The sequence below is a fragment of the Poecilia formosa genome, unplaced genomic scaffold (genome assembly GCF_000485575.1).
Source record: "Poecilia formosa unplaced genomic scaffold, Poecilia_formosa-5.1.2 Scaffold255, whole genome shotgun sequence".
Classification (NCBI taxonomy): Eukaryota; Metazoa; Chordata; class Actinopteri; order Cyprinodontiformes; family Poeciliidae; genus Poecilia; species Poecilia formosa.
Window position 1 is genome coordinate 927,503 of NW_006800194.1, and position 12,150 is coordinate 939,652.

Here is a 12,150-nt window from a genome sequence, read left to right on the forward strand (position 1 = left end):
CTATGGAGTATGAAAGAATTGAGACATTAACAAAGAATGAATTTAAACATTCAGATATGTATGTCAAAACATCTGCTTAAATGTTACATCAAATTATATAAATTCTCAAAAGACAGTTTAAAAATAAACCCTAGTGAAGCAAGGATGTCCAATGTTTTTGATAATTTAATTTAATTTTATTAATTTGATTTTCCTTTGGAATCAATAAAGTATTTTTGTATTTGAATTTACCCGTTTTGTTATACTGAGGTGCATCAACAATAAAGAGTGGATTAGAAAAGGGGAGAGTGTAAATCACATTACATGTAGGTACGGGTCTATTTACAAAGCAAAATAAAAAATATATATAATCTACTTGACAAAAAAAGGAGCTTGAAAAATGTAACATGCTGAACATTACATGTCATATTTTGTTTTTATTCTCTTCTAAATATTGATTTATATCTGTAGCTAAGACTTAATTATTTCTAGGTAATTTCTGTTTTTATTGTAGTTTTTAATAGATGTATTATATATACATATATATTTTTAACTTTATTTCATTTGGTAAAGTTCCAGCAACTTATTGTTAATTGATAAAAAAGGTATAACTGCATTTAAGTGTGTTAGCATGTATGGTAATCTGTGATTTTCATACAGTGTCTAAAACAATGATGCATGTGCATATTTCTGATGGACGTGGTTTTATCTTTTAAGCGAGTCGGTTGGGTGGCCATCTTTTTTGGTTTTATTTGTCAAGTGCACTTCATCGATGTTAGTTTTAAAAGTGCTATGTAAATGAAGTCTGAGTAAGTGATTAGGATAGTTCAAAGAAAAACATACTTTCTGCTGTATTTAGTAGAAAAGTGCTTCTTGAGCAAAATACACCTTTTTGGCATCGTTTTCTTTATAGAAAAACTAGGAATGTTATGAAGGAAAGTTTAGCTGTTCGGAACTAAACCTTATTACTGGTATCTGACCCAAGCCTACTGTTCTTTAATTAAATGTCAATTTTAAAACATCGGAGTGAGTCTTGCAATGTCTTGCACAACTAAAACTTAAGTTTCACGTGCATTCTCATGGATTTATTTTCATTGGTCTAATTGTTCAAAAAACACTTTAAACAACAAAGAAAAAGAAGCAAGTAATTACAATAAGCTAAAAATGACTAAAAAAAAGACTGAAAAAAGGCAAGGGCATTTTACAATTTACATTATTTAATTGCTTTTTATTGTAAAACCAAGGCCTTAAACAGTGTTAAAAAGTTATTAGGCACAGTGTCTTCTAGACAAATTCCAGTATGCACTGGTGGCTTAGTGTACATTTACATGGTATCTGTTTACCTTCTAGAAATCCAGCAGCCTCAATGCCCAGCATTTTGATTCTTGGCTTGTTAAAAGCATATTCAGAAAAGATTTGTACCTGAATATTTACACCATATTGTCGTAATAAAGGATGCCACAATGCAACAAAAAGAAAAAAAACAGAAAAAAAACATATACAGATATTGTCTTATTGTTTAATTGGGAAACGGAAAACGGAAAACATGAAATCTTACAGGAAATCCTGCAGCATTTGAACAATGAACTTGCAACACGATTCACGGACATGTAACAATTTACATTTAAGAAATAAGTTCACATTCCAAAAAGAAATTGGTGAAGTATTTATTTAAATAGATCACTGTCAACACTGAATCTAAAAACCTCAAAAATAAAAGAAATAGTGTGATTTTGAGTCAGGAATATACAAGGGCACCATTGGCTGTGTGTGGTATTTGTAGGGGAGTTACATCATGTCCGTCGCATCACGGAGACATAGTAAGAGTGTTTTTTCTCTTGGAGTCCCGCCGTGGAAATGGCACAAAGCTATTCACCTCCTTGTAGCATAACCCTGTGAGAGAAAAGGGAGGGCAGTTTGGTTTTCTTCTACACAACCAGATTTTTGTTTGCAGAAGAAAATATGTTAAATGCATCCATATTGGCACGTAATTGTCATAACATCATTTTTAAAAAAAGCTTTTATTGTGGCAGCATGCAGAAAACAAAAAACAGAAAGCAAAAATTCATGGATGAATTGAAGTATATTTATTTAATTGCCAATTTTCTCAAAAACAGACCTTGAAGTAGGTTCACCTTGAGCTCAGCTTGTGAAAAGTTTACTGCTGGCAGTTGTTCTGGCTGCTACATTTAAAAACATGACTCTCCAGCTTGAATTTAATTTAGTAAATTAGGATGTTTGCTGCATATTCATTTTTTTAAGCATATCTCATAATATTTATTTCTTAAAGACCAGTGTTTGCTTGTTTTATTTTTAATTTTGTCCACTTACGTCTCCACTCATCTAGGGACATGGTTGCATTGTCGTGGCTGTCGTCGTACGGCGTAGGCTCAGGAAAGTCCTCCGGGTCCCGCAGAATGTCAAAGTACGGGTGTTCCAGAGCGAGCTCAGCAGTGGGCCTCTCATCTCCATCCAGAACCAGCATCTTTTCAAGCAGGTCGATACCTGACATGGACAAAAAACACCGGAAAATACCAAAGTCAAAGCCATCCTACTGAAAAATCATCAAATGCATCAAAGACAAAGGGTTTGATACAAAGATTAAACTGTGTAATGTTAAGGTCACACTATACAACTAATCTAAATTATTGCGCAAAAATACAGACAAGCAACTATGTCAGTTCTGTTACAGAATGGAACATCTCTACTACTGTTCAATCAATCAATAATCTTTATTGTCATTATAGAAACCATGTAATAAAAATAGCATGGACTATAATGAAATTGCGTGATAAATAGAACTAGGAGCCATTTAACCCCCATATGGCTACTGGGTATAAACTGCTCTTCAGCCTGGTTGTCGTTGCTTTAATGCTCCTGTTTCTGCAGCCAGATGGCAGCAATTGGAGCAAATCGTGATCAGGCTGAGAGAAGTGTTTTAAAACATTCCTGGTTTCCTGAGGCAGTGGGATCTGGAGATCTTCAAGAGAAGGCAGAGAGCAGCTGATGGTCCTCTGGGCAGATTGTATGAGTCTCTGGAGAGTTTTCCTCTGTGCTGCTGTGCAGCTGGAGAACCACAGAGACAACAGCAGACGATGCTTTCAGTAGAGCATCGATAGAAGGACACCAGCAGTTTTTGAGAAATATAGTTTCTCAGAAAATAGTCTCTGCTGGGCTTTCTTTGCCAGTTCTGCTGTGTTTACGTCCCAGGTCAGGTTAGGATCTCCCAGGAAACTGAAGTTTGATGCCCTCTCCACCCGGTATCCACAGATGTATAGTGGTTGAATTTTTCCTTTTCTGATAAAATCCACTATGATCTCCTTGGTTTTGGCTGTGTTTAGGATTAAATTGTTGTCTGTGCACTACGCTGTCAGTCGCTCCACCTCATTCCTGTGGGAAGACTCGTTCCCCCCTGAGATGAGGCCCACTACAGTTGTGTAGTACAGAAGATGAGGAAGTTCTCGTATTTCAGAGCCAAAATGAAACAAAAATCATAATTTCTTTCCAAAATAACCAAATGAAAAACTGGAGTCTGCTGTTTGAAATGAGCACTTTGAACAGTCTTCATATGAAGTTAAAAATAGATAATTAAATAAACTGTATCAGACAGTGATAAATTTGAACTCACCTGTTTCACTGGCTCTGGGAAACAATGTTGAGAAGTCTTTTCTAGGGTGGCGAGGGAGGCTCTTAACATAACTTCTGGCCTGTTTCAGAGAAGAAATCAACAACAGAAGTCAAGTAACAGGAATGTTAATGTTTCACTTTAATTCCTACATGTTTCTGTTAAAAAGTCATAATTAAGTAGATTCAAAACAAACACATTTATTGTGGATATTCTTTAATCCAGACAAGGTTAAAGCTACACATATAAGGTTAACATATACTATTTTTTTAGAATGACATCTTAGCATGAAATGCTCAAGATCTGTTAAGCTCTGCTTGCTGATCATGCTGAGAGCAGGTGGTCGTTTTATTTTTGACAACATGAAAACAATTAATTTGGCAGCTTTAATTAGGAAAAAAAAATGAAATAAAGAATTCTGACTGAAATCATGACTGGCTTTTATAAGCTACGTCAACATACTGAGACTTGTCTCACCTCTGGACTTTCAAGCTTCTGTATAAACTCTTGTCCAGGCACGCCACACACTTTCATGATCTGGGATAGCTGGTCCATGTCTGGTTATTAAGGGGTTACGGTCAAAAAGCCTGGTGCTAATCACTGATGGCTGCAAAACAAGCTCCGGGAATGTGGTTTGAAAAAAACAAAAACAAAAAAAACATGACATATTAATTAAAAACAGGAAAGAGCCCATTTTAATTTCTAACAGGCTCTATAAATCTGTAAAGTACATAGGAAGTAGTAGATGAATCTAAAGTAAAAACAAGTCAGGAAACATGTTGCTCAAATATGTAGTTTGTGGTAATAGTACCTTGTGATCCACTTACTGCCTGATTTACTGTCGTCATCAAATTGACATGTTCCTGCTTGTATCAACCTCTTTAATTACCACACAGTCATAAAATAATAATAAAAAACAGATTAAAAGATGGCGAACATTAAAGGATACAGTCTTTTCCTTTAAAGAGGGTTTTTCCGTTGATCATTTCAGCCATGATGCAACCCACAGACCAAATATCCACTAAAAAAAGGAGGGAAAGAGAAGGAAACATCAGTAACAACCAAAGCAGATACCAAATCTACAGGAAGGTGGAATAAAAACGAGGAAGGTGGCATTTACATGGCACCACTCAGTCCTTATTCACAACAGATAAATGAGGAACAGCTATGGCAGACCGTTTCAACATAATTAGAGATATCTCAAATAGATATTTTGTCTAGACAAAATATAATTAGAGATATCTTAAATTATTTAAAAGTCTAATCATAAAACAATTTGAGAAATCTGGAATGTAAGGGCGGTAAAAGCGGATTTATGTTAAAACGGCCTGCCATAGAAAACCAAATTTATGTTAAAACGGCCTGCCACAGAACATCTGGTGAGTAACACAATCCTAAGGAGGGTGGAAAGCTGCTCTCTGTGTGCCGCAGTGTGTTTTGAACAACCTGCTTCTAAAATTAAAATCATATCCTAGAGAGACAGAGAGTGCGATGACAGACTGCCGGGGCAGATCAATCAGGCTAACAGTAAAAAAAAAAGATCAAAGAAGATGTTTCTAAATCATAAAAATCAATCATAAAAATCAATCATAAAAATGCATTTTAATAACTAATATTCCATATTAGGAACTTGACCCTGGAAAGCAAAGACAAAGCAAAAACACAAGCTTCATGTCAAACAGGAAGTTTGCACGTGACGAGCAAAGGCTCAGAGTTACACAACGGTAAGGCGAGAACAGGAGTACATTAATAATATGTAACAGCTACAGATGTCTTGCCAGTCTGGGTGTAGTGCATCCAGTTCAGAATGACCTCAGGCGCCCGGTACCAACGGGTCACCACGTAGCCCGTCATCTCTGCATCGGTACTGCGAGCCAGCCCAAAGTCCAGGATCTGTACCGGACACCAAAGAAACTGATCATCTGCAGCAGGAGCACACGATGTCTGAACACAACCAGCTCAACCTGCTTCTAAATATCTTGCCTGGTGAAAATCTCACACCTGTGTATTTGTGAAATGGGAGGTAAACAATAAAGGTGGGCGGATCGATCTAAAACACTGATAACATTGATAACATCTTCATCTTGTCAGGTTCCGTTTGAGTCCGCCAAACCATTATTGTGCAGTGCACCAGTCTTGGCTGCACTCAAAGTTTGGCACAGCCAAGACTGGTGCACTCAAAAGTATTGACCAAAACCTGACAGGTATGACTGAAACACTTAGGCGTGTGTTTAATTCCTGGGAAAGGGGGTGCTACGACTGGGGTCGTAAACTTAATTAAGCAAAGATGCGTGAGCAGGCGCCCGTCCCTGATTGGCTCCCAGAAGATGGCGGTAACGTCCAATTGGCGGCACGCCGGAGGTGACAGATATAAAAGCTGCTGCGGCGGACTTCCTGCCATCCATCCTCAGGTCATCTCAAGCGGCCACACTGTTTGTCTGTCAAAAACTTTTTCTAAAACTTCTTGGAGTTTGTAAGAGTGAGCTGTTACTTATGTTTGCTTAGCTTCCTCATGTTTTTCTTAATTAGGGAGGTAAGTTTTTGTCATTTGGTTTATTTACTTTCAGATAGGCAAGTTTTGGTTAATATTCAGATGGTTTCCTTTTGTTTACTGTTTTCGGCACTATGGCTCACTCTGAAGCCTTATGCTCCACTTGTTGTAACATCTCATTCAAAAATGCATCTTTTTAAAATAAATAACATTATAAAAAGTTCAACTTTGTCTCTGTTGGCTGCTTGAGATCTGAAGGGGATGGATCCTTCACGTTATGATATGGCCACCACCAGACGGGTCCTAACAGGCAACAATTAAAACTGATTTTCAAGGTTGCCGTCCGTCCAATCTCTCTGAATTTGAGCCTTTTTGCACAAAAACACAGGATAGAAAAATACTTGTGTTAAATACACAAGATTTTCTTTCAGGGTATCAGAGTTAGGGTGGCCAATACGGACGTAGAATTTTATCACAATATTTTGAGGAACTACTGTGATAACGATATAAAGATTATGATTTAAAAAAATATTTATTGTTTGATTTTTTTAGGCAATGCATAGTTTTGCAGTACAGTAACTGCATGGCATGGCATTCATAGCGTCACAAACACAAATATTGTTCTTGACACACATTCTCATTCTCATCTGAAATAGGCTTCTTCACGACGCCACTTGATTACAAAGGTGTGATTTATATCACTAAACTTCACAAAGTGACTGCATTTAACCATATTTTCAATTTTACTGATATTTACTGATGCTCTCGTGGAAGAAAAAGTGGAGATACTAGCAAAAATAATGCTCCGATCTGTTTTATGTAAGTTAACATCAATAACTGAAATCTATCATAACGATAAATCCAAATTATTGCGGTGGAAAGAAATTTTTCACAATAAATTATAAACAATAATATCAGATTAGGGTCTGAATACAAACACAACCCAGTTTACAGATTCTTATTTGCAAAAATGTTGAAAACAATATATCCCTCTCCTTCCACCTGTGCAGCTTTGTGTTGGCCTGTAACATTAAATCCTAAATCTGAAGTGCTTCAGGACTTGAATGAATACTTTTGAAAGATTCATATTATAAATCTTGTACCTTCAGTTCGCAGTCTTGATTAACAGCCAGGTTTCCAGGCTTAAGATCCTGCAAAATGAAATCAGATGAATGACGGCTAAGTGGGTCACACAGTAATTAACAAGAAATTGCAGTGATTGGACTCCCTCGCTCAGCAAGAGGGGCTTTAACATCTCAGTTCCCGTGGGGCCAACGTGGCTCAGCTGTTTGTTTCAACGCGTCATATAACGAGTGTTTTTCTCCTTTAACACAAGCCTCGTCGAGTGATTCAACCGCAAGCCAAAACACAAAATACTACCAAGCATTTTAATACTGCGGCATCATGTGGTAAGCTGTCACCGGGTGTTGGTAACACCTGAACAGCTTTGGGTCTTAGCAGAGGAACAGCAGGGTCGCACCGGTTTCTGCGCTTAAAACACAGAGAAACCAAACAAATCCCCACGACACCAACCAGACACGATCTGTTAGGTGCACAAACGCAGAAAAAAGAACTACATTGAGATGGAGGAGATGAAGGATCACAGCTGTTCTCATGTTGCACAAGCTGCTCATTTCGGCCCACTGCAAGAACCTTGTGCATGAGTACCGTGTCCAGTGTGTTCCCGTCTTTCAATTTTCTAATTCTATTGCATTTCAAGTTCGTATTCAGTTTCATGTGCTGCTCAAGGCATGTTGAAGTAGCTCTGCTACGTTAGTTCTGATTTGTTGTTTTTGTTAATCATTTCTTTTGGTTGAGACTTGAATGTTTGGACAATTATTCCCTCTGATTTTGAAAGCCGTGCAGCTGGAGCAATTCTTGCTTGTACTTTTTTCTTTTGGATATCTTTTATGATCCATAAACATGGCAACAAGCTATTCAAATTTGATTATTTATTTATTTATTTTTTTACAACCTTGAGTTGATGGGCATCCACCACTCTAATAACAATAGATCTACAATCCCAGAGGAGTTGAAATGAACACACAATGCAGACAGATCAGGACCAACGAGCAGAGAACAAGGATGGCTCTTCCATCCATCATATTGGAAAAGGACCACATTCTCAACTCTAATGTCTTCAGTCAGAGGCTTCTTTAGATTTGATGCAACACTGACTGCTACTGGAAATCCTCCCTGCTCAGAAACTGCAGATCTGCAGGGACTTTTATGAACAATCGTAACTCATGTTAGCATAGAAAGGTCAGAAAAGGGAAAATATCCAGTGAACAGCGGCTGAATAGATAAATATGTCTTGTTGATATCAGAGGAAAATGGGAATACTGGTTCAAGATAACAAAAACGGCAACAGTAGAACTTTACACTTTACCAGGACTGTCAATAATTTTAGGGGATGCTGGTTTGGGGTTTGTTGAAAATGCAAAAAGATAATTCTGTTAGCAACAAAAAACCACAAACGCTTTCAATTTATGTAAAACATGTTGTGGAAATCGAGATATGACGAAAGATGAGAACACGCTTCTCTAAAATACAGACAATAATGAAACCGGGAAATCTGAAGGCAATCTCTGCAACTGTGAAATCACTCTACAAGCCAGCAGGATGTCTTTCGGTTGGGAAACATTTTATAAACAACATGTGGCATAAGCATCCACCCGAAATGAGGTTTGAGTGGCTTCAAAAGCAGAATTAATGACTTTACTTCTGCCTCTTGAAGCCCAGACAGTTTTCTACAGATGAATTAACTAATAGACTCTTATTAATTGGCCTACATTAGGGACAGTCTTGTGGTTTCTCCCTGATGCCTTCTTAAACGTCCCTCTGAGCCATGAGCACTTTGGGTGACCTTCAGTGCTTTTGGATGGCACTTATAGATGGAGAAGATAATGAACTGACTGAAGCAGTAAAGAACAACATACGACTAACCTGCTCTTCCTCTACATACAGACAGTACAGACCCTGGGTGTGGCCTAACAACTCTAGACATGCAGCCAAACATCAGAGGGATTCACTCATCTTACCAGTTGGGGCAGATTTTTTGCTGACTTGTTATTTATTATTTATTAAAATAAAACAACGGCAAAGTGTAGGCAGAAGCAAATCTCTGGAGTCTTTAAAAAAAAAAACAAAAAAAACAACATGTGCAGAGTTCAAATTTCTTTCTTTCAGTGAAAGTTGTGTCGATTGCTTACCCTGTGGATGATTCCTGCCTTGTGAATGTACTGCAGAAGGAGAAGCAGAACCAAAGTTACATTTTTTATTTGTGTATCTAAACTTCAAGCTGTCTTAATGTTTTTTGTTTTTTTTAAATAAATAAAATTCACATCCTTAACATTTTGGGAAAACCCTCACCCTCAATCCACAGAGCATCTGGTAAACGAGGAACTGGACTTTGTCTTCAGAGAGCTGACCCCTCACCTTTGACAGGTCAGTGTACATGTAAGGCATCACCAGATAGCTGGGGAAAAGATGTGCAGATATAAAAGGGGAAGGATACAGAGAGGTGGGAAGGTGGGAATGCCCTGCTAGCATAGCGCTAAAGCTGTAGCGCTATGCTTTAGCTTAGAGGGGGTCTGAATAAATGAGACTCAACCTCCATTGGAAGATACGCCTGAAAAACTCCTTAAAGAAGTGCAGCATGCTATTCTATTCAGTCCCACTTATAAGGCTTCGTCATTAATGTCTACCTTTGTATAATTAAACTGTAGTGTGAATACAGCCGGTCAGTAAAGGTGTGTGTCTGTTTTCAGTTCCCCTGAGTCAATGCTTTGTAAAGACAACTTTTGGTGCAATTATAATTGCTTTTGCACATCTGAAGAGTTTGCCAATTCTTTTTTGCAAAAAGGTTCAAGATCTCTAAAACTGGACAGAGAACATCTGTGGCAACAAGTTTTGCTTTACTTTCTGCCGTCTTATGGTTAGTGCCTTGCATTAACAATAAGTTCTGTTTTTGTCTTATCTGACCGTCCTGCCACTTTTCCATGAAGGTCATATTCTTGAATTACACAACAAATAGTTGGCTATTAGTCATATTATTGTAGCAGCCTTTGACAGATACTTCCACCTGAGCTGTGGATCTCTACAGTTCTTCCAAAGCTGCCACGGACCACCTTGGTTTCCAAATGCCTAATTTCTACTGAATGGTACAGTGCATGTCAGTGTGTTACACCAATTAGTCTGTTTCTATTGTAAAAGAGGGACAAACAACAGCAGCATTCCTGGACCCCCTTCAGTCGTAGGTCCATAGAACAACAGTGCAGTTAAGGTGGAGGTATGGCCATCAGACAACACCGTTCAGCGATGGGAGATAGAAAGATGTCACTTTTTGAGACAAGCCAGGCGTATTCGTGCGTCATGTGTTTGACCTCGCACCAGTATGCCATATCGGGGGTTTGGGTTTAACCCCGTCTGGCTACTGAGAGAACAATTGGCAGTGGAAACGCTCTCCCTAATACCATAAAACAGCGCACCGACCCACGCAGTACCGCTCAGTGGAGACGAAGCATAGCAAACAGCTGAGGACTTCAGAGCAGCAAGATTTAAACTGGGAACAAATTGCACACAAGTAGAGTTTAGATCGAGCTTAAAAAATCCAACCTAACTGGGCCTGAGCCCACAGGCGTCTTCCAGCTCCATCTTGTCGCTTGTTGTAACCATGAAGTGAGTCAAGGTCAAACCGTCCATAGAGTGGAACTGTGTGTACAGGCAGGGTGCTGTGCTTGATACAGTCTGATTAACTTCTGCACCATACTTACTTTCTTTATTTTCTCAACAGATTAAACAACCTACTCCTCTATTTACACTGTAATAAGTAGATTATCACAGCTTCATGTTGCGTATCCTCGTTTGGTTTTCTCTGTGCTGAATGTATTGTAGGCTTAAGAAACTCGCTACAGGAGTCCAAACCTGACCCAACCGTCAGGCAAATAATCCTGGCCCGTTCAGTTCAGACTAGGCCATAAATCTAAACTTTACAAAAAGCTTTATTATTTAGTTGATCTCTGAATATTTTTGGTTGCACTAGGCTATTTTCAGTTGCATCAGAGTATTTGGTGCTGAATCAAAATGCAGAAGTTGAAATTAATCCTTTTTGATTTGTCTCGTTCCTCTATTGTGTGCCTCTAAGGGAATTATTTTAGCGATAGTTAAATTTACGATGAAAGGATCATTTTAAGAACACACTTTCGTCCACATGAGCATGCCTTCCCTGGAAAGCGAGACCCAAAGTATGTTTTACAAGCTACTCCAGATGCCTCAACTACTACAGAAATATGTTGCAGCAAGTCAGTGAATGTAATTTGGAACAGTCCTGCCTAGGCCTGTCACAGCAAACAATAAGTAAATTAATCGCATAATAAATGTAAGCAAGCTCAGTAATTTCCATTTGCATGATTTATCGTTTTTTTTTCTTTTCTCTCTTTTTACCAAAAACTGGATGATAAAAGTCTTCAGTCTGGCGTTTTGGGCTCAACTAGCCCTTTTTTTTTTTTGAAGGATAATTTTGTTTACAGAGATTTCAAAATTAATTTTATTTGTTGTTTCTGTTGTTTTGTTTATGCATTTTGGATACTTAAGACATCTTCCAGTTCCAGTGTTAAACGTTCATTTTAAACTTTAAAGTTTATTAATCTTTGAGAATGCGTTCTTGCATTATTATCACATTACCATTTTATTACTTGAAAATGCTCTCCAAACAACAATACTGCAGTTTATCGCAATAATTTCTGGGACAAAGACAAAAGCTGCTGCCTGCTTCTCATAACCGACAACCGCTGCCTGTTCCCAGGGCCTCAGGTGCTCTGAGCTCCTCATATGTTGCAAGTTGATGTCAGCGTGGTAAAAAGTACTCACAAGTCCTGGAAATTGTCCAAGCTGCAGGCAGGTGTAAACACATCCTGGAGTCCTATCACCTGCATGGAATGAGAGCTGAATGAAGCAAGTGATTTATTTACTGGAAGACTTTCATTTTGAGAAACCACACACACACACACACACACACACACACACACACACACACACACACACACACACACAC

General features: G+C 38.2%; 1 protein-coding gene across 1 annotated transcript in view; it reads right to left on the reverse strand.

Moving 5' to 3' along the window:
• Window positions 1–1,186: 1,186 nt before the first annotated feature.
• mapk13 (mitogen-activated protein kinase 13) overlaps window positions 1,187–12,150 on the reverse strand; it is a 14,437-nt gene continuing 3,473 nt past the window's right edge. Inside the window, exons 3-12 of the mRNA XM_007570129.2 lie at window positions 11,967–12,025; window positions 9,468–9,573; window positions 9,308–9,337; window positions 7,199–7,246; window positions 5,383–5,497; window positions 4,554–4,625; window positions 4,082–4,161; window positions 3,608–3,686; window positions 2,311–2,484; window positions 1,187–1,872 (exon numbers count right to left, since the gene is read on the reverse strand). Of these exons, the coding sequence (XP_007570191.1) occupies window positions 1,787–1,872; window positions 2,311–2,484; window positions 3,608–3,686; window positions 4,082–4,161; window positions 4,554–4,625; window positions 5,383–5,497; window positions 7,199–7,246; window positions 9,308–9,337; window positions 9,468–9,573; window positions 11,967–12,025 (849 nt within the window). The 3' untranslated portion in view covers window positions 1,187–1,786. The remainder of the gene's footprint in view (window positions 1,873–2,310; window positions 2,485–3,607; window positions 3,687–4,081; window positions 4,162–4,553; window positions 4,626–5,382; window positions 5,498–7,198; window positions 7,247–9,307; window positions 9,338–9,467; window positions 9,574–11,966; window positions 12,026–12,150) is intronic.